The 23,720-nt window shown below is 39.2% G+C and overlaps 1 protein-coding gene and 1 pseudogene across 2 annotated transcripts in view; both read right to left on the bottom strand.

The window, feature by feature from the left end:
* SYT1 (synaptotagmin 1) overlaps window positions 1–12,726 on the bottom strand; it is a 159,749-nt gene extending 147,023 nt beyond the window's left edge. For both annotated transcript variants that reach the window (XM_063133839.1, XM_063133838.1), the window contains exon 1: window positions 12,540–12,726. In XM_063133839.1, the coding sequence (XP_062989909.1) occupies window positions 12,540–12,717 (178 nt within the window). In that variant the 5' untranslated portion in view covers window positions 12,718–12,726. The remainder of the gene's footprint in view (window positions 1–12,539) is intronic.
* A 6,996-nt stretch (window positions 12,727–19,722) lies between these two features.
* Window positions 19,723–20,896, bottom strand: LOC134404271 (myosin-9-like; annotated as a pseudogene).
* Window positions 20,897–23,720: the final 2,824 nt, after the last annotated feature.

Raw genomic sequence — 23,720 nt, forward strand, 5'->3', positions numbered from 1 at the left:
GTTGTATCAAATGGATTGTATCTGATGCCGGTCTAATTTAAGTCCCATTCATTTCATAATGTGGTGGAGGAGAATTTGGCAATCTTTCTCCCTCCTCCTTTCTTTAATGCAGTTTTGCTGCTTCCACAAACAGTAACTGAGCTCCTATTGGTGGTCCTGCAGCTGTCATGATGTAGTTTTGTTCCAAGGGCATTGGAAGCTGGGGATTTTTTCCCATTCACAAGCCTCCTGGAATAATGCTACATCACAGAAAGAAAGAAAGAAAGAAAGAAAGAAAGAAAGAACCAGTGCCACCACTTTCCCCAGTAAACCCTTACCCCAGAAAATAGCTATATTTTCTTCCTTGCAAGCAATGTTTCCCTCCCACATTTTGCCTATACCTACTCTTTAATTTCTGCTCCCTCCCCCCCAAAAAGTTTTATAGAGGACTTCTGGCTCAGTTATACTCAAGATTGCTGATGGCTGTGCCCAGGGCCTGTTTGCCCCTTAGGCTGTGTTGGACTCTTCCTGGGCCTCATTAGATACTTGTGCACAGTAATGTCTTATTTTTCATCTCTGTAGAAAAGAACACAAAAGCTAGTTGAGCACAAAATCTGAAACATGCCTGCACTAAGTGGGAAAAGAGTTTTGTCCGTAAGATCAAACTGCACTTTTAATGGCGTAATGATGAATTGGGATAGAGGGGTGGGGAAAGAGACAAATGTATCATGGTACAGTGCTTGGTCAAGGACACATGGATGGAGACAGACTCTACAGTGACAGTCCCATATCCCTGTGATGCTGTTTGAGGCTCTCTAACTCCCACCCCTGATGGAACACTGCCTCTGCATGAGGCATAAAACCAATATCTCGAACACCATGTGTGAGTCGATTTGCAGGAAAGCTACTTGATGGTCAAGTAACAGAACTGGTCCAATCACCAGGAAACAACCAGCAGCTATGAAAGCATGATTTGATAAGTCAATTTGTCAGCTCCAAAGAAAATGTCTATAACAAAGGAGAACTGGTGGGCCTTGTCTTGATTTTCTTGTGAAGAGGTGGATGGCTGCAAGAGAAAGGGCTTTTTCAGTTGTGATGCCCTGTTTATGGAATGACCCAACACCATTATCTTTTTTTGCAACAGGTGAAGAACTTTCTTTTCTCCCAGGCATTTTAGACTTCAGATTTTATGACTTCTTTTTTAAAAACATGTTTTTCCTGTACTGTTTGTTGCTGTTTTGTTTGCATTTTATTCTTTTTAGGTTTATGTAACCTGCCCAGAGAACTCTTATTTTTGGATGGATTTAAAATATGATAAATAAACAATTAACCTCAAGGGCTCAGTGAGTGGAATAAATACACTAAACAACAACAACACACCAGTTTTACCAAATAATGTTGGTCAGAACAATTAAGGAGGTGTGTGTGTGTGTGGTGGGGAGGCTTGGCACAGAGCTGTCAAAATAAACGGGCAAATTATAACTTAAGTATTGAATGTCTTTTGACACTAGGCCATCCTTGTACCCTGGGTGAATTGGATTTTGGTTATGATGCCCAGAAAGGTGGTGTGACTATTAATACATGGTTTTTAAGGTTTTTTTTAAGGTGGTATAGTGAACTGAAGAAAAATCATGGCAGGATGCATTACTTTCAAACACTGACGTTCCCCCAGTTCTGTAACACTTTCATGGAACTGATTGCAGGCCCAAGCTGTAAAGCAATGCACCAGAGTCAGTATGGGTGTTTCCAAAGAGAAAAAAAAAAACTTCAGTCCTCACTTTGGCAATTTGGATAGGGGGCTACTTCATTTTGGAGCACTTCAGACAAGATCTTCTTCAGACGTCTTCTCATTGACTATAATGGGGAAATCAACAAATGGCAGAAATGGGGGAGGTCTGCAGGCATAGTAGATGTTTATCTGAACAGTGAACCATGTGTAGGATAAATGAAATGCACTGCATAAATTGCCAAGCCTTACAAACTTTTTAATGTGGAAGAACGTCTTAAAGGATAAATTCATGGAAGCCATTTGAGAAAAAGCTTTGCTGCCATCAGGTTGTTGTAATATAAGGTTCAGCAACTTCAAATTTGCCTATTAATTTAGTAATAAAAAAAGACTTTTCATTTTCCTAGTTTGTCTATTTCTTCCTCCATGCAGTTCATTTTATATGCTGGAAAGTGATGGTGCTAAATAGTTTCATACACACCATCTCTGTTGAATATTCGCATGGCTGGCTCACAATTGCTATCAGTCAAGTCACTTTTGACTGTTCCCCCCCCCCCCCCCCGCCCCAAGCCTTTTTTGTGTAATTCCAAATGCCATGCTTGAGTTAAAAGACATTTTCTTTCATCTACTAATCTTTCTTCTAAACCTATTTTTTCCCCCTGCGAACTGGGACACCAATCCCAATCTTAGGATTTAAAACCTATCAACAAACGTTTCACAAGACAAGACAGTTTAGAAATTGGCATTCTAGAATGGTTTCATGTGAAGTGATTACCGTTGCAGACATATAATCTAAAAAGGATATGCCAGACTAGAAGTTATGAATAGTAAACCACATACTGTCACATGTTTTGCTGTCCTCCCATGCTTCAAGTCAATCAGTACCAGTGTCACATTGGAAAAAAAGAGGAGGTTCCTGAACTGAGGCCTGGAATAACAGAATGTTGAAAGCTTGAACAGAGCAAAGAAAATATTGGGGGGAAAGGAGGAAGTTTCTAACTGGTAAACTAGATATATTGCAAATGTCACAATGATATCAAAGCTTCTAACACGTTGTTACAGAGGAGCTGCAGATGTGCTGGCTCTCTGACAGGTGTATGGATTGAATTGGCATTTCCCTGACCTCTTGGTCCTTGGCTTAAGAATCCATTTCATTCCAGAAGGCATAGCCTGAAAGCTGACAGGAATGCTGCCGAAGTTCTGGAACTGCTGCAAAGGCACAGGAGCCATAGAATATAGATGTTTCCTCCTTGATTAAAGAAGGTTGTTCCCTGCAATCGAGAAAAACATGCAAATGTCTATGTGACTGCCATGCCATCACCCAGCTGAGGGTGCCTTTGAATTGGCAAATCAATAGCCCTGGTTGGAAAAATGGTCCAATCCAGAAGAGTCCCCACCTCCCACACAGGTAGTACCTGAGTATCCTTAATAACACCTTTTATTTTGTATATTGTGTTACACCACTCTGTATTACCAGATAGATGAAAAATGAGAACCTCATTGAGCCTTCTGTTCAGTTTCCAGAACCAATATATATTCCCTTTATTTTAAACTATTTTGTTTCCAGCCTCTGAGCCATCAAGCTCTTTGTTCCCTTTGTTTTAAACCCTTTGGAATTTGGGACGACTGTCTTCATTGTTTCTGCTTGGGCATCTCTCATGGTGTGTCTCAAATTTGAGAAAAAAACAGGGGCTGATAGACTTTTAATATAGTTCCTGGTGACTCTTCTTACCACAATTCTCTGCTCTACTCCAGTGCTCACCTTCTGTTTCTAAGGCCAGAGATTCTCCCACAGTCCAATCTTGTTTGCCCCAGATAGATCTGTTTGCCACACATACACAAAGAAGTCTTATCCCTGGTAATGCACTCCATCGAGTCCAAAGCCAGGTTCTATGCATACCTGCAAGTTCTATACAACCATTTCTGTGGCTGATAGGGGACTGCAACCTATGTGTGATTTGTCAGTTCTGAGTTCAAATGTGGAATTCATCCTACAGGGTGTATGCAACACTGGAAAACCGCTACCAAAAATCTTCAGTTGAATGCATAATTTCTGAATTTTATTAGAAACTGTTAGGAGAAGTCCTGTTAACAAGTTTCTCCATTTAAATCTATCTTCAACCAAAATTGTGGTGGCTCTAGGATCCTTAATAATTACTTAGCTTCCATTAAGACTTCCCATCATTACCAGAACTGCTAAATTATCAAAGCCATTCTTTTATATGTTTCATGAAAATTTGGTATGCAACAAGTCTGAAGCGGTGTGAGGCTATTCCACCTCTATGTAGGGCTATGAACTAAATGTGAAACTTTAATTGATCCAAAATGTGGTGGCCAGAATTTTGTCAGTGGTCATAGGTCAGCATATAACTGCATTTATGTCAGCTTTATTGGCTTCCTAAGTATTTCCTGGACTCAATTCATAGTGCTGCTTCTAGCCTTTAAAACCCTTAATGGCTTAGGAACATGTTTCCTTAGTGATAGCTTCCTGTCTATGAGGCCTCCATGGGAATTAACTCCATGAGTGCCATCTCAAGAGATTTGGTGAGTGTGCATGAGAAAGAGAGAGAGAGGGAGAGAGAGAGAGGCCTTTGCTAGATACCCAGGATTGCCCCTGTGTGTCCAGATAACACACAGGGGATCCCGAGCTCAGGCAGGGATCAACCCTGCCTGGCCCCGGGATAATGGGCACCACTTTTGGCCTGGTATTTCCTGCGGTCATGGGCTGAGCCCGGGACCGTGGAAGGTGTAGCCTGTTCCGCCGCTTTTCCCGGCTACGTGGGGTTACTTATGCGTAGCCGGTAGAAGCTGTGCTGCGCCCATCAGGGGCAGGGTGGGGGGAGCGGGGAAATTATTATATATATATTTTAAAAAAACTTACCTTGGGTTGCTTGTGCACTCCTGTGCAGCCAGCCCCTTAAGATAAAAAAAAAATGGCAGATGTGACGGGTCTTTCCTTTAGCCCGTCGCGTCTGACGTATAGACTGGGGTGACAGCCCGTGATAGTTGTATTGCGGGCTCTCCCCTCCTCCCACCTGTATTTACAGGTAGGTCTAGCAAAGGCCAGAGAGAGAGAAAGAGAGAGAGAGAGAGAGAGAGAGAGAGAGAGAGAGAGAGAGAGAAAGGGAGAGAGACTCTTTTGTGGTGGTGCCACAACTTTGAAGTGTTCTTCCACTCAAAATCTTTTAGGCTCTTTGTGTTTATTTTGCCAGAAACTGAAGACACTTATATTTTGATAGACTTCTAATGTGCAGCAACTTGCCGCTCTTATGTTTCTGGTTGTTGTTGTTGTTCTTAAAATGTTAGTTGTTTTATGTTCTTTGCTTTTAGAAATTTACTGTCACATTTGTACTTTCTTTCAATTATATTATATGGTTTTATGCTTATGTTATACACTGCTCTGGGTGTTTTTCGAAAAAGAGTGGGATACTCATCATCATCATCATCTATGGCTGCATTTAGATATTACAAGTTGCTTGTTTCAAACAAACTATACCTAATATTAACCATAGTTTTCCAATTTGAATGACCCAACAAGCTGTGATTTAAGCAAAAATGGAAACAAAAGCTTCTGAACTCTGCCTTGCAGCTTCACTGGAGGAAGAAAGAACAAGAAGGAGGAATAAGTGGGAGCGGGAGAATGTGCAAGTCTGAGGCTTGCACATTCAGGTCATATTAAACTATGGTTTAGCATGACATCCAAATGCATGCACCTTTTATCTCTGTCCTCATACTTTTGAAGACGCGAAGAAGGTTAGTTATAACTAATGTTAGTTTGCTAGATTTCACCCACTGGCTAATATCATACTACTACTATTTGGCATTTACTTAGTATGCTAATCACTGTTCATTCACCCCAATACTCCTGCATCATTTTCGTGAGAATATAGTACTTCAAAAAACTAAACAAAAGGCAGAGACAAACAGTATGACAAATAATTTGCTTGTTACATTCTGCATCAGGCCTATTACTGGAAGTGAATAGGCTGTAAATAACTCCTAAGTTCAATTTATTGCTCACTATAACTGTAGAACAACCATTCCAAGTACACTTTTTTCTTTGGAAGTACTTAAAATGAAATGTTCCATCATGCATTATATACATGAGAAGATGTTTTTAAAATGTTTTTCTCTGAATGCAATTCATAAAAAAGGGAAAAAGACAAAGATCACAGAATCATAGAATAGTAGAGTTGGAAGGGGCCTATAAGGCCATTGAGTCCAACCCCCTGCTCAGTGCAGGAATCCACCCTAAAGCATCCCTGACAGGTGGTTGTCCAGCTGCCTCTTGAAATCCTCTAGTGTGGGAGATGCATTCATATAAATAACATTTTAAACACACATTTGGACTCCATGCCTCCAGGCCATTTGTAGATAACAGTGTGATTTATGCAACCCCAGTACTTGCAGGATCACAGCCTTACTGCCTGGTTCTATTAATATTTTAAAGATCAAAATCCCAACTCCAGCCTTGAAAATAAACTAATGAAGTACATTGTCACAGTTTCCCAGCTGCAAATTTAATTCTCTACTCCATTTAATAGAAACGAGCATAACTTGACATATTCATAATGCAGCAAAATACCAGCACAGTCACTTTAATAGTTTCCAGTAATAATCACAGTGAGGTGCTAGAGAGGAACTTGAGGGCCTCAGGAGACCCTTATTAAAACCCTGTCACAAAGTAAAAGTAGGCATTCATAGCCCGGGTTGGTATTACTGCCTACATGTTGCCTGTAAAATCCTTCAAAAGAAATAGACAACAGTGACTGAAAACATGTTATGTACAGTACTATGATACTCAAAATGTTCTGTACCTGCCCGGACCTTAAGATCATCTACAGGGGCCATTCTCCGTGAGCCCCTGCCAAAGGAAGTGAGGCAGGTGACTACTAGGAGGAGGGCTTTCTCTGCTGTGGCACCCCGGTTGTGGAATGAGCTCCCCAGAGAGGTCCGCCTGGCACCTACACTGTACTCTTTTCGTCGCCAACTGAAGACCTTTTTATTCTCTCAGTATTTTAACACTTAGTTTTAACTTAAATTTAAATTTTACTGTTCTAACTCTGTATTTTAATCTTATAGCAATTTTGCTGCGTGGTTTTATCCTGGTTGTGCTTTTTATATTGTATTTTGTATTTGTGCTTTTAACCTGTTGGTTGTTTTATAATGGTTTTAATTTTTGTGAACCACCCAGAGAGCTTCGGCTACTGGGCGGTATAAAAATGTAATAAATAAATAAATACTTAATTTATTTTTTCATCATCTTTTTATAGATATTCTTGCTCCAGGTGATGTTTAGATCTATGACTTCATGGTGTTTGGATCTATAGCTTCAAGATAGCATTCATTATACAATATTCTTCCAGGACAGCCATTATATCAAGTGCCATCCCTTACATTTTTTATCAATAGGTAAAATGTTTATAAGCTTTTCAAATGTCAGAAAGAAGAGCCCTGCTGGATCAGACCAAGGGTCCGTCTAATCCAGCCCTCTATTCACACAGTGGCCAACCAGCTGTCAACTAGGAACCCACAAGCAGGGCACAAGTGCAACAGCACCCTCCCACCCATTTCCCCCAGCAACTGGTGTATATAGGCTTACTCTTTAGTTGTATTTGAATGTTGTGCATCATGTGTAAACTGTAAAAACAGTTTATAAATGTCAATAATAAATACATGGATAGATTGATAAATGCCCTATCCAGTCTACATGACATCTGTACAAGTTGGTACAATTTGTACAATTGATTAAGTAACGTTTGAAGGCATAAGACACCTTTTTTTAATGGTGTGCTGCTTTTTAATGACGCACTGGTTTTAAACGTTTGAATTAGTTGTATGTATTTTATGATGTTTTTATTAGTGTTGTACCCTGCCTCAATCCAGAGGGAGAGGCGGGTAACAAATTATTATTATTATTATTATTATTATTATTATTATTATTATTATTTGCTTACTCTCCTAGTGTTGACTGTTGGAAGCCTCATTTCAAGTAGTTGTGATGAGACAATAGCTACGATCAGCTCTGGACAGTGCCTATATCAGGGGTGGGCAACTTGTGGCCCTCTAGATGATTTGGTCTACAACTTCCACCAGACCTAGCCAACAACTAGAAGGCCACAAGCTGCCCACCTCTGATCTACAGAGAGCAAGCTCAGATTATACGAACTCTTAACTTACTGAGGATGGTTCTGTACACCAGTTTCTAAGGAGGTTTCACTTAGACCAGCCTTCCAGAACTTTTGAACTACAATTCCCAGCATTCCATGCTCACTGTGGCTGATGGTAGTCAGAATCCAAAACATCTGGAGGGCACAAGTTTGGAGAAGGCTATCCTAGTTAATTAAGTTCCCAGCGTGTAATCAGACCAGGTTTTTAGCAGGCTTTTGTCAGTGTACTGCATAGACCTCAATAAGGGCATATGGAATTGGGGAGTTGAACTCTTCCCCTTCTTCTCCATGGTCATCCAAATTCCTTTTTGCTCCAACCTGGCTCTGATTCTTGAAGTAATCCAAGTGTAGAGAAAAACGTTAATTAATCAATTAGTATATATGCACCTCAAGAGCATTGTAAGACTTTCAATCTACTGTTACAGAATTTCCCCCTGAAATCAGACTGCTAATGCTTATATATTTGTAATTGATTGGTAAGCAGTGCCCTGTGTATGAGTGGATTTTTAATCTGTCTGGAACACTGACTATTTGGAATAGATTTTAAAGCAAAGTTAAAGTCTTCTTTTGATGTATGCATCCCCTTAACTTTACATCTTTATGTTTTTTCACCTGTTTTCTCCCTCTTACCTTTATTCATTATTAACTATGCTTATACTTTTCTTCTCTAAAGGGTTGTCCTCCTGATATGACTATATTTGCTCAGGGATAAGGACCTAAAACAATAATACAAACACACAAAATCACTTTGTATGTTATCAGAGCATCTTCTCTTTATAGATTTTATAAAAATTATAGATTTATTCCCCATTAAAACAAGAAAGCCAATTTATTGCTGCTAAAGAGCTTACCAATTCTCCATCTTCCAGGAGTGCTGTGTAAGGATTTTTGTAGCCAATCAAGAGTTGAGAGATTTAAATGGTTACAGTTAGACACTAATCAGACACTTACAACCAGAGTGCAGGAATTTGCATAACTAAGAAGAAAACTGTACTGTTACACTTCAGTTGCCTTATAGCATCCCGACATTTTAATTGTATGAGTCACTGTAAGAAAATGACTCCAGTCATTTTATTCACAGTAGAAAGAACAATGTGACAATCCATCCTGAACATTTCATATGTCCGCAACAAATGCCTAAATTTTCCACTCATAAAACTGGGGGAGGGGTGAAGTAGCAATACCATTATGGGCAGATAAATGGTCATGACTTGAATTTGCATTAGGAAGAATTCTGATTCTTCTGTTATGCTAATACTCTTTATCATTGTTACAAAGACCTTGGACTAAATGATTTTACAGGGGGGGGACAGCTCTAGATCGCCATATGTATTATTTTGTGAAGCACAGAATGAATGTTTCTCTTCTCCACTGTTCCCCCCACCATTCTATGCTTTACAACTGCTTCTAAATTCCCCATAAATTAGAGATAAAACAAAAACAAAACAAAAACAAAACCGATACAAAAAGAAATACTCTGAACATGTACAGTTTCATATTTAAACTCACTAAAATAATCGTACCATCACGACTATGGGAATATCATAGAATTATAGAATAAAATGAAGTTTGCTTCTGCTATCCTGATGCTAAACACATTTATTGGGGAATAAGCATCAATTTATTGTAGAAAAGGATAATATATTTTTAAAGTAAAAAATAATAACTTAGCATCTGAAACCATGTATGTAACCTGCCAGGTGGCCTCAACAATGACACACTTTTAAAAATAAGAAAAGGTGCTGCGACAGCCAAGTGCATCCGCCACCGTCTTAGGTGCTGTTGTTGGACCTCTTTGCCGCTGCCTCCATAACCTATGTATACATTTCTCATTCAAAGGCACAAATGGAAGTATTACAGCTGAAAGTCACCACAAATGAAGCAGAGACGTAGATATTGAATTGTTTAAACTGAGCCCTTTGGGGCTTAACACTATTATTACAAGCACTCATTCATTGCCAAACACAGACTTCCCTTAAAAACTACAACCATGTGAGCTACATATTCCTCTAAGACTTAACACAATTGTAAAGAACTATCTATCCTGAGATTATCGGTATGAAGGTCCATGTCACTTTCACTAGACATTTAATAAAAAGCTGTTGTAGGAATTATTTTATTCAACCTTTCCATCAAGCAGCTTTAGTGTCAATCCTGTGTTCTCCAATATGTTATCTACAATTCACTGAGTATATCAACTTTTATTTTATAAAGAGAAGAGATTTGGTCCGTTTGTTTGTTGTTTGTTGTTTTTGGCATTACACGGCCAAAGAAGTAATCCACACAGCTCTCTGTAGTTCAAAAATCAAAACAGAAGAAGGGTATTCTACATATTTCTATTTTTATTTTTATTAAAAGTTCACCTTCACACATTCTCTTTTAAAAAAAATTAAGTCAGCAAGGGCTCATCCACACCAAGCAGGATATTCCACTCTGAAAGCGGCATGAAAGCAGTATATAAAAGGCAGGAGCCACACTACTGCTTTATAGTGATATTGAAGTACACTGCAGGATCTACACTACTGCTTTAGAGGGATAATGAAATGCACTGACAACTGTTAGGGCCCATGACACATCTACACCAAGCAGGATATAACACTATGAAAGTGGTATGAAAGCAGTATATGGTATGTGTCATGGGTCCCAACAGCCGTCAGTGCCCTTCAGTACCGGTATAAAGCAGTAGTGTGGCTCCTGCCTTTTATATACCACGTTCATACCACTTTCATAGTGGAATATCTGCTTGGTGTAGATGAGCCCCAAGTGTCACACAAGAAAGGGGAGCACTGCACACATTATGAGGCAAACACAGGTTTTGGGAAATATGTTTACCTCATAATACTAATGGTGATGTGGGTGTGGGGAAATTTGCAGAGGACAACTCTTCTTCCTCCCATTATTTTCTCCTTCCCATCAAATTATTCTTTCCATCAATTTTGCCCTGCAGTCCCCCCACCCCCGGGATCAACATGCCAGTTGAGACTGGAAATAAGCTGAGCTGAGTGGAGCACCCTCTTCCAAGTGCCAGTTCTGCCCACCTCTGCATTACCATTAACTGAAAATCCCATTTGTAAAAAGTTTTTACTGAGGTAACATGTCATTCCATTTAAGAGAGGCACAGAAATTCCTCTTTAATATTAATCAGTAATTTTTTATGAGTATTGTCTAAGTTGAACCTTGATGAAAATAAAAGCTAATGAAATACAGGCATGTTGCCATTTTAACTGATATTTTTGAAAGCAGAAATCTTGATTGACAGCCCAAAAGCTTGTTCGCTATCAATTTTGCAAAAACCACAGCTGCTGAATTGCCAAGATCCATTTAAAAAAAAACAAACCATTTTTTTTCCAAATTTGTAACCTGTCATTACTGTTCTCAGTACATACCAATGTGATACACATTATGAAAAATATAATAAAATCTGCCACTGGTCCAAATTTGTCCCATTGCTTGTTTAGGAGCCTTTTCCTAAACACCTTGAATACAAATTTTCAAACAGTCCACATGCTGCTGGTTTAGCCCAACCAGGACCAGTAAATTGGTGCAAGTATATTATGGGACCAGTATATTTTATTGCTGTTAGCCGCCTTGGGAGGGTTTCTGTCCTGAAAGGTGGCCAACAAATATTTTAAATAAACAAATACATTTTGAAGTGCAGAAGTTCACTGAGACAGCCACCATTGCCATGAGCCCAATGACATTCCATAGCCACACCCCCTCTTCTATTATTTATGCTTGAAGCAGCTAAACTCCGGTTAAAAGCTCCACCATAAAACACAGACATCCCAAGCTAATAAATAAATAAATAGCAAAAAACAGAACACCCCTCTAATAAAACCTCGTGTTTACAGGGCACGAATGCAATCCTATGCATCTTGGAATAAGCCCCATTAATTCAGTAGTGCTTACTTTTAACTACATAAATCACAATGAACTATAACAAAAGACCTTCAGTCACTGAAATGCATCCTTTAGCTTTTAACTAGAAATACAATAATTTTGGAAAGAAGTGTTACAATTTAAATTGCTAGCATGAAGTAGGAACTCCACCAAAGAAACAAAAACAAGTATCCAGACTCTGCTTGATTATTTTCTTCATTCTCTGACTTTATGCTATTCTGTCACCAGGAATAATAAAACTTTGAGTCTTGTTATTCCCTCATTCCCTTGCCAGTGCAGGGTAACTCAGTAACTCTGGTGTGCCAGCAGATTACTTTATTGTTCCTACTCTGAGAAATGTTCTGAAACTGTGCCCCCCTGTGCTCTTCGTGTACTACACCACTGCAGTGGAGTGGTTCTTATGTAGTGTTGTAACTGGATGGACTTCAATTGTTCAGCATCTGATAGCATACATTCCTACACCCTATTCAACCTACAATAACCTATTAAAGCTACTAAAACTAACCATGGGTTTATGATTTGGTGTCACTGGATTTGATTGCAGGATAAAACCTGATGAATAATGTTCCATAAGAAGCTTTCTTTCTATTTCATTTAGAATAATAATGTGGCAGCTGGGTACTAAACACATAGGTGAGGTAAAGAAAATCAATCAATCAATCAAGACTACTAAAGGATAGTTGGCTGACATTTTCAGATCTCTTGAAGTTGTTAAATTACCTGGAAACTACTGGAAATTTCTACCCAATTGAATTTTTACTTACGTGGAATTTTGTTCAGTTCATTCATAAATTTCTCCTTTAATTTTGAAAATGCATCTTCCTTTGGCCCTCCCTTCCCTCCTCCAGGAATTGCTGGCTCTGTGGCATTATTTGCTATTGCAGGTGGAACAGTGGTGCCTAGTGGTGCTGCTAGGGCCTCATGTTGACTTTCTTTTGCCATTTTAGTCCCAAGGGAGCTAAGAATGAAAACAAAACAGAGGAAAAAATGTTCAAAAGGTTAAAATGCATCTTAGCTCAACAACAAACTAGAGAGCTGTAACCTCAATTGGCACACCTGCTTACTGGGTAAATATCACATCATTACCATATTGCTTCATGTTGGTTCATACAATATTTATTAGACTACAGGGAGAAGGAGTTTTCCAGAAGGTAATGGCTGATGCTTTTTCTTATGTCTCTACTCCTTTTCAACATGACTGCGCCTCGAACAGTTATTTCTGTTGGATACTTCAATATGGCACGGCATCTGTTGTTTAAACTCTGGATTCTGCCCTTTCATTTTGAAAGTATAAGTAAACTAACCGACAGCAGTTCCATATATACAAACATTTCAATGCATTTGCATAATTATTTGTATATGTATCTTGGATTGGAAAGTTTCAGAGCTCCACTGTAACTACAATTTGGAAGTAATTACACCAGTATAATTAAAATATCTCCAAGCGTTGACTAACTCTGTAACCAGCAGTGCACCCCGTTCAATGAGTACTGTACATTATTCAGAAAATTTGTTCCATTTTATTCTTGTGCCACATTTATTGACAGCAATTTCTCTCTACTGCAGTGTACTTCAGACAATATCCTGTTAAATTATTTACTTTTCTTACTGATGAAGCCACCACATCTGTAGGTCATTTAGCTGAATCCAGTTAAAACACCCAAAGTGCTGAACAAATACGCTCTTTAATTTAACATACTTTTAACTTAATGGTTGTTTCATGGGCTTTTATGCTGTAGCATAAAGCAAAGCACTTTTATAGAGATTGTATTAGAACAATGTGAACAATTCAAAAAGGGTTGGCTCAAATGTTTGCTTTGCTTCTGAACAGACTGTTCTGATGTTATGCTATGTCCTAAATACCACTGATTTGAATATTTGGTCTATTTTTTTTAATTTCAGAAAACCGTAGAGAAAAGGGATTTAAGAGATAACAATCATTCATTATTGCTCTGAGTGTGCAATTGTTTGCACTCTCTGAGAAAGAACTAAGCCTGTGGCTTCCCACTGGGAAATTATTAAAAAACACACACAACTAAATTCAAAATGAATAAAATGAGACTCAACAAACCAAGAAGTACAAGAAACATCTAATTGTTTTATATCATCAATTCTAGGCAAATTCTGCCACTTCTAACTGGCTTGGATCCAATTCTCTTGGATGTCATTGGAGCTATTCAAATGGATAACTGAATCAAATTTCTTCATTTTCCCCAACTGCAGTTACTGCTCAAAATGTGTTATCAGTCATTCAAAAAACTGAGATAACTGGCTCAACATTTGCAGTGTTTACATCTAATGTATTTGAGATTTAAATGCTAGAAGTGGAAAAAGGCAAATAAGCAACCAATACAATACGTTCACAGGGGAAAATGCTAGTGAGGATGTTTTAGTGATCAATGCCAGAGGCGACAGCATAAGCTTTCATTTTTCAAGCTTCTTGCCTCCAGTTCTTTGGTATCTTAAATCATGCTGTGGTTCCAGGAAGCTTTACTCTTTTCTTTTTCCATTCATTTGCTTATCACAAAAATAGCAACACAATAACAATATTTAGCATTTATAAATATTGCATATATATATATTGCTTGTATTTAAAATGTTTCACATACAATCTTTTAACTTCCTTACAATACCTGTAAGAAACATCAATTTTATTATCTCTATATGGTAAATGGGGAGACTAAAGAGCTTACCTAGTAAAATCAGTAATTTTAATTCTCTCTCTCTCTCTCTCTCTCTTTATATAGGAGGTGCAGGCTAGGGGGAAAAATGCCCCCAAATTACCCACAATTGCCCACCTCTGTAGTAAATGCATGGTAGAAGCAGGATTTGAACCAGGGACCTCTTCATTTGTATCTTGGTATCTTGGCCACAATATGATACCTCTATGCTATATGTACTATTTATTTTAACTTAATTACACTTTTAGGGATAAATAAGGATCCAACAATATGGACTGGATCCAAATGTTGTATAGTGGAAGGCTGCTTGTACAAGGTTCTTTCCCGTTTCTTCTTCTCCTCCATCTGCCCTGCAGCCACACCAACCCAATGCTTCTCTGGAGGGTCAGAGGACCCTCTTGAACATTGTGGAATTTGGGGTGACTCAGCTCTCCCTCTGCATCCATGAACCACAGACTCACACTTGGGTCCCCTAACCATCAGAATATGCTTTTTGGAGACTCTAGAGAGCTGCTGAACTGGGAGAACATAAATTAATGGGAAAGGTCCTTGCATGAGTGGCTTGCTACTTGCACGACTTTTGGATCAAATCCTTATGTTTGTTTTTAGACAAGTTAGGTTTCTTTGTACTGTAGGTAGAAAAGAGCCATCCAAGAAAACCTGCCACACTGTGTATACTTATTTCCAGCAATTTAATCCACAAACTGGTTGCACAGTGTTATACTGCACTGCACTTTCATCCCCAGACCTCTCAACTGTGGCAAAATCACTGGTATATTTGCAAATGCCCGGGAATAGCTGAAAATCAGCTGCCTATTCAGACAAGGGGAAGAATCAGCACATAATGTATCTTTGTGGATCATCCTCTTGCGAGATTGGTGTCTGATTAGTGTAGGTGGGACTATCAATATAGATTTGCCTTAACCCTGATCATGGTCCAGGATTTGACAAAAAATGTGAGGATTTATTGATAGTCCAGGATTTCCAGTGCATGTCTTTTTAAGGAGGCTTGTTGTTCAGAGATAGTTTCTTGATAAATAGATCTCTCTGGAATGTTTAGATAGGGTGACCATATGAAAAGGAAGACAGGGCTCCTGAATCTTTAACAGTTGTATTGAAAAGGGAATTTCAGCAGGTGTTATTTGTATGCATCCAGCACCTGGTGAAATTCCCTCTTCATCAAAACAGTTAAAACTGCAGGAGTCCTGCCCACTTTTGTATCTGGTCACAGGCAGGGCTCCTGTAGCTTTAACTGTTGTGATAAAAAGGGAATTTCACTAGGTGCTGCATGCATACAAATGATACCTGCTGAAATTCCCTTTTCAATACAACTGTTAAAGATTCAGGAGCCCTGTCCTCCTTTCCATATGGTCACCGTAGTTTAGAACTGGAAAGCTATTATAGTTTGGAGGAGGGAGGCACATATGATACTCCAAGCTAAGGGGACAGGATATGTATGAAGGACCTAAATAGACAGTTTTTGGAACAGAGGGTGCTTCCCAATGAGGCTTTTATTGGGCAATTACCTCATTTGTGGAATTTTATATGGTGTCCATATAAAATTGGATATATATAGATATCCAGAGATAGGAAGATACAGAGCAAGATAATCTGAAAGTGCCTTGTGGGTATAGGCACCTCTCTGGAGCTCTAAGGTGAGGGAACAGAACTTCTGTTCAGTAGGAGTGCAGATGCTGCTTGCTTCCACTTATGCTCTACTTCTATATTTGCAAATAAACCACAATAAACACAAACAGTGTAAGTCTCCAGTATTCTCTGCTCCAAAGGAAAAGTAACAATTCAGAGAAACAGGGAGCATGTAGCAGAGCCCTGAATGTACATGGAAAAGCACCAGATATTGAAGCACAATGGATGAGGTTCAAACAACTGAGTATGGACCAGTTAATAGAAATAGTTAATTTTGGATTTGGAAGACTAAGTGCAATTCAATGCATGTCTACTCAGAACAAAGCTCCTCTGAGTTTAATGGGACTCATTCAGATTTCAACCTAAATCTCACTTCTGCACTGGATTCATTCCATGGTATAGGGAAAGATACTCTCTTATTTATTTATTTATTTATTTATTTATTTATTTATTTATTTATTGCCTTTTTATATTCAGTCCCTCTGCCACAAAAATGGCAAGAATAGCAAGAATCCTCCCAAACCCTTCTTTTCTGTGAAGTCCTCGCTTAGCTCTGGTGTTCATAATCAATTATACTGAAATCTAAGTCCATGCAACCACATTTCCTCATTCTCAGTTCTTGTTCACATTATCGCTATTCCTCACTCCCCTCCTTCTATAGTGTCTTCCTACTTGAGATAAACCTTAGCTTGTTAACTTGTTGGTACAGGGATATAGGGCTACTTTGTAGCTTGCTGTCTTGTAAAGTACCATCTACAATGAAAGTACTGTAGAATATACATATATAATGACAGTGATGTACCAGCTAGGGATAGGAAAATGAGTGAAGCTCAAGCTCACTGATGCTGTCTGAGTTCCACCGCAAACTCACTCTGTCATTTCGGTGCACATTTTTTCTCAAATACGTATTTTGCGATCATGACTACAGGCTTGGAGTATGCATGCTTTCCCTCAAAAATGCACCCTTGTTTGCATTCGGGGGTGTGAATGAGGCAAATTCAATGCAAATGGAAACAAAATTCTAATGTCACCCTAGCACTAGCACAGTAAGAATGTAAAGCACTATGCACAACTTTATATCTGTATCACTATGAACCCCATTGAGAAAAGATGGCTGTAAATCAGGCATGGGAAACCTCTGACCCTTTGGGCCTGATATGGCCCATCAGCTTGTCCTATTATCTCCTCCTCCTCCTCCTCCTCCTCTGCCCCATCTCTATCCCAGGTCATGCCCCCTCTGTTCCTCAGTCCAAAATCTCTTATCACAGGTTTTCACAGTTATCTGTAGTATTGATTCTAAAAACTTTGGCTCATGCATCATTTACTACATTCATCACCAAAAAATTAGACTAACAACCTGTTCCTCTGCATGCTTATTTGAAAGTAAGTGCTACTGATTTCAATGGGATTGACTCCCATGGAAGCAAGCATGGAGTTACAATTTCATCAACCATTGTTTATGCTGCACAGTTTACATGTTGTACGCAGGCTGTTTTCAAACAGAAAAGCATAATCTCTGTGCATTTTGGTGACTGCCACATACTCTGAAACAAAGCATGAAAAGTCAGCTGCATATTGAAGTGTTATTGGATATTATAGCATTTTCTCAATGAATGTCAGCTAAATCAGAAACAGTTGTATGATATATCATAATTAAATTAAAATTACACTTCTTAATTATAATATATTGCTTAATTATTTCAGGTCTGGCAGTTGAGAATTCTGGCTTGTAATGGAAGACACAATTTGCAATGATGACTTTCAGTTAATTAAAAATTAAGTCAAATGTTGTAATTTATTTGCTTTCAATTTTGGCATCATATTTGGAAATTGTATTGGGAGTGCCAATCTCTCTTTTTCTTCCTTACTTTGTTCTCCCTTTTTGTAAGAAAGGAAAAATAACGAAACAAGTAGAGTCTTATGATCTCCAGGAACAATCCTCGGTGGACACACAGCTCAGTTAGAGGTCACTACATTTAATGAGGCACGCACAAATGCTCTGAGATTTGCTATGAAGCCTCTAACCACTATATGCCAAAGACAGTTAATAGGCAGCAAGCTAAAGAAAAAGGAAATCATGATTGGAAGAAAGTTTGGTGCAATAACCCAACAGTGCATACTCTAGCAGCCTTACAAAGATGGCACAGAACACCTGAGCTATTGTAGTAATCCACATTCATAATATAGCCCTAGACAGGCATTCAGTCTGCTCCCATGTGGGCTGAAACTAAGGAGAGGGGTTAGCTGTGCATGAGCCCAACAGCCCTGCCCCCTGCCTGCTCAGTACCTGCGTTTAATGTGTGGAGGAGTAAGGTTTGAAGGGGGCTTCTACTCACATTTGCTTAGTTGGAGCTTTCTTAGCCTTACAATGTTGTAAAGCCACTAAAGCATCTTTGCAGATCCATTCTTCATCATATAGCTTATGGAGATGATTAAAAGGTGATTCATTGAAACAGGTTAATTTACGTCATGCCAAAATGTTGGCATGAAGGCAAAACCAAGACCATCATTTATTTATTGGATCTGTATCCTTCCTTCCTACCAAAAATGGAACACATGGCATTGCATTTCTATCATTAATCATTGCACACTTGGAGGATTTGACTAGATGCCATAGTATCAGAAAGGTCCATTGCCATCTAGGGAGGACCAACATGGGCAGAATTCTAGTATCTCCCATTGATATTTCTTGCTGTTCCAAAATAATTTTATTAGAATTCTATGAATCATGAGGCAGCTTGATCAATAAAATCCTTTGCTGTATATGTCGCATAAGTATCGATTTATTTTTATATGTCTGGTTACTGTCAAATCATAGAATCATAGAATAGCAGAGTTGGAAGGGGCCTACAAGGCCATCAAGTCCAACTCCCTGCTCAATGCAGGAATCCACCCTAAAGCATCCCTGACAGATCAAGACCTTTAATAAAGCTTAGGAAAGTTATAAAAATCCTGAATGAATGGTTGTGAAGTAGTTAGTTCATAAGGACCAATTTTAATGAAAATGTAGCATTTAGAAAAAAATGGGGGAAATGTAACGTCTGAGGTTTCTATAACCAGGATGAGGAGAGAGGCAGATTACAATCACTCCAGAGACCAACAAAATATGTATTTAACGGAATTTACTTTAAGAAGATTTAAGAGACACTAACATGAACAGAACAATTAACATCACTATGAATCAACTATATTCAACTCTTTTCTTCAACCCACAGTTCTTTTTTAGGTGCCAGTGTCAGGCTTACTGGACCAGCAACAGAGGTGTATCCCTATTCACTTGTCTCTCTTGCGGTTGGTGCACTCTTCAGTAAACTGCAGCCTGTCGCCTTCTTCTCCCAATCAACCACCCTTTTCAACAGACATTTTTGCTCTTCCCTCACTCTATTCTTTTCCCCTCCCACTTAATTCAGCCAACATTTCAAGGGCCTTGGACACAAGCATTACATACTTCTCCCTCCTCTAATGATACATGTCCTCATGTATCCCGTATGGTAAACCAGAAATCCCATTACTTTCATCAACTCTGAAACTCACTCCTGAAACATTATTGGATCAACCTCTTGGGGGGAACACCTTTGTTGGACTTCATGGAGTGCCTCCGACTCATAATCAGCCAAATCTACCCCTGTCCTCGTAGATATCCGAAACACTGGCCCACAGGATTTGCATCTGATATCACCTTGTTAGCATTACTATTATTATCCTCTACTTGCAAGACAATGTCCATCAGTTCCTTCTCTATATGTTACATATGCTTGCTGGCATTTTGGCACTCTTTTGTCTGTACATCCAGCTGTTCTTCCAGTTGTACTATCTCTGCCTCCAAAGTGCTACCAGAAGATTCATTTTCAGACTTCACAATACTCTCCATTTCCTGCATTTTGGCCTTAAGTTCTTTGTACCGATATTCAAGTTGGTGGCAAGCATGTTCAGTCTTCAGTGCATTGTTACACTCTGTATTCAGCTCTATGTTTATCTGGTCAATCTGAAGAATTGCTTCTCTGAGACAATTCTTCACCAGTTCCATATTTCACTGTTCTTCCTCCAGTTCTTCCACCAGCAGAGCTATCTGGCTTCCAAGTAGAGCTTTTCCTCTAAAGCCAGTACTCCTGTGCCACTCCTGTGCCATTCTTCCCTCTCTTCCTGAGCCTGCTTCTTGGCATGTTCCACAGCTACTAGTTTCTCTTGCATCTGAACCATCTCTGCTTCCAAATTCTTTGGTCTATGCCAACATTTCTATTCTGAAGGCACTTGCATCACCCACCTCCTGCATGCAATCTTTCATTTGGGCCTGCAACTTCCAGAGCTGTTGAGTGGCTTCATCACAATTATTGTTAGGAGAGCCTATATTGGCCTTCAAATTCTTGAGCTCCCTTTCCAATTTCTTTCTGGCAACCACAGCAATGGAGCACTGCTTCCATCTCTTGCAGCTGTCTCATCAGCTGCTTTCTCATTCTTTCATTCTCTCCATCAAAAGCTTGTAGTTCCCACTCAAACTGTGCCTTCATAAATTGATGTTTTACTTCAAGGTGCATCTTGGCATCTTTTATGGGCTGCATCTCATCCTCCTGCTCTTCCAGCTGAATCTTCATCTCCTCCAACTGCTGCTGCAGAGATTGTTTAGACTTCTCCAACTCAGAAACACTCTTGCCAACATCACCCTTCTCTGCCATACATTTTCTGGCAATGTGCCCTGCATTGCCACATCTCCTGCAGATAGGCCTGCCATTCTCAGTGAATTTATTCTGTGACCAGTGATCCCTTCCACTCTGACCCCATCCTCCAGGCTTCATGAACTCTTGTTATATATCTACTTTTATATCTCATTCTGTACTTTTCCCAAAATTCTCTCATTGATTTCCTCCATCATTCCTCTCTAGTCCCTTTTTCATTCAAGATATTTGCCTCTATTTGTCTTTCCACTTGTACAGGATTAGCATCACCTACCCTTGACTGTACAATACTTATGCAATAATTCTCTCAATTGAACCATTCCACTGATTCCCCATTTTGACTGCTGTTACCCAGCAGCCTTATGGCATCCTCTTTGAAATCCAGGAAAGGTGTTTTCCCTTTTTGCCATAACAAAAAATGCAATTCCCTACGCACAGCATCATCATATATGCCAGTGGTTCCCAAACCTTTTCAGGTCACCGCCCCCTTGGTTCCACAAACTCATGCCCAGTGCCCCCCCTACCCTACCCTATAAAAATCATTATTGAGAATAGCGGTTTTCAACGACCCACTAAGGAAGATAATAACAATAAAATTCAAAACAGTAACAATTAATTGAATATTTATTCAAAATCTAATTACATGTTTTAGTTTATTTATTCAATTAAACATAATTGATGAACTTTATCCAGTGATATCATCTTTTCAAAGTCTGATAGTCATTTAGCCAGGATATTAGATATCACATTTAGTAGAACTTTACGTTAAAAAAGCCTAGAAAGAACATTTATGTTAAAAAAAAAAGCCTTTTGAAAGAACATTTATGTTTAAAAAGCCTATTGAAAGAAATTTGTTAGTTTAAAAAGCATTGTGACATTTTGTTATTCTGTGGAAAGAATTTTATGGCAAATTAAGAAACAAAAAAACAAAAAAAAATTATTGAGATTTCTATCGCCCCTTATGTTAATATTACTCAGTATATTGTACCTCATTGTAGTTGTGTGCCCTCGGCACTCATTGGTTGTCATTAGAACAGAGGGTAAACACCAATGTAAGTCTTAGAGTAGACCCATTTAAGTGACTGGGATTTAAGTTAATCCTGACTAATTTAAGTCACATGAATTTCTTATCACCCACATTAAAAGCTCTTCCAATGAAAACCTCCTCCTGCAGCAGCTTCAAAGCAGCCTCCTTTGCTGCTGCCCCCGCCACCTCTACGAAGCAACTTCCTTCTCTTCTGCCGAGGTCTCAGCCACCGCCTCTTTGAAGGTGCCTTCTCCTCTGGGATGCACGTGGCACATGCTGGTCTGGCGCGAAAGCCCCCCCCCCGCCTATCTCAGACTCAAATTGTGTGAGACTTCGTACTTCCTGGGGAAAATAAGCTCGAGTGAGGAACGAGGCTTCTGAGCTGGAAGAGCTGCCAGGGTGGGGTGGGGGGCACGCGTCCATTTCCCGGTAAGATTTAGAGGAGGTTTAGAAGACTCACACAGATTTCGAGATTTTCCCTGTGGGTCTCTAGTCACTCTATTTTAGTACCTTCTGGAGAGAACACCTCGCGCGCGCCCCTGCCACCCCTTTGCCTGTTAGCGCCCCCTGCCACCCCTTTGCCTCTTAATGCCCCCCTATGCAATCCCACCGCCCCCAGGGGGGCTGTACCGCCCCCTTTGAGAACCACTGATATATGCCTTCCACAAATCTCTCCTTGAGCATCTGGTCAGTGTCCTGGGCCCATTTGCTTCCAACTGCTGAGTTTCTCTTAATGCCTCCTGAAGCCCCAGAGAATATCCCCTCAAACTTTCAGTGGGGCCCTGAACTCAGGAATAGAAGTTGTGCTTCAATTCAGACAGACGGCGGGTATCAAATAAGTACCTTAGTCTTCTGAAAATTTGTTCTAGAATCTCTTTCATTTTGTGGCCAAGTCAACACTTTCCTTTTTGCCACTCCCTCCAATTGGCCAGTCAGTATTTCCACTTTCTGCTTTTCTTGCAACCCATGCAATCAAAAGAAAGACTGTAGAGTAGTTTTAAATTCCCCCAATAGTATACCATTTCTCTGCATATTTCCCCCTGTAAACTTTGGTAACCAGGGCACTCCAAAGAAATAAGGTAGGGTCAACGGGGTTTGCACCCTGGCCACGTCATCACCACCATTATCAATGCTGGTGTTCATGATGCCTCTGAGCTGATTGTCCTCTACTTTAGACTCTTCTTGTTCATGATCACAATCTGCCCCACACACTCAGGTCCTCTGGGGAGAATTTACTTCAGTCAGCCAAAACTAGGCTGACAACCATTACCCAGAGGACCTTTTCTTCTGTCGACCCCATACTGTGGAATGGCTTGCCAGAGGAGATTCATCCACTTAATTCTCTGAGTTTAAGACAGCTATACAGACTAGCCTCTTCTGGTAAGCCTACCCAGATGAATTTTAAACCAAGAATTTTAAGATGTCTTGATTGTTTTTTGTTTTTTAAAATATTTTATTGGTTTTAAATGCTTTTTAAATTAATTTTATGTATTTGATTTATGTTGTATTGTTGTATTAATGTTGTTCCCCACTTTGATCCAAAAGGAGAGGTGGGATAATAATAATAATAATAATAATAATAATAATAATAATAATAATTTGCTTCAGCATTAGTTTGAATACACTTTCCTTTCAGAATGAATCTTCAGTTGATTATTTTTAGTTTTTGAGAATTTTGAGACAAGAGTAACCTTGGGAATAGTAAAATAAATGGGAACCATACAAGATGAAAGCTGCATTTTGAATGAGCCTAGCCATTCCTGGGGTTTGTATTAGAAAAAGAGAAGTTTTAATACTACTCACTTTGAACAGAATTCTTATGTAATAACATTTATTTGTTTGTTAAGCCAAATTAAAAATAAAAATATAAAGCAGTATTTACTTTACAGTTGCAAGACAGCAGAATTTTTACCACCT

The sequence above is a fragment of the Elgaria multicarinata genome, chromosome 9, assembly GCF_023053635.1.
Source record: "Elgaria multicarinata webbii isolate HBS135686 ecotype San Diego chromosome 9, rElgMul1.1.pri, whole genome shotgun sequence".
NCBI lineage: Eukaryota > Metazoa > Chordata > Lepidosauria > Squamata > Anguidae > Elgaria > Elgaria multicarinata.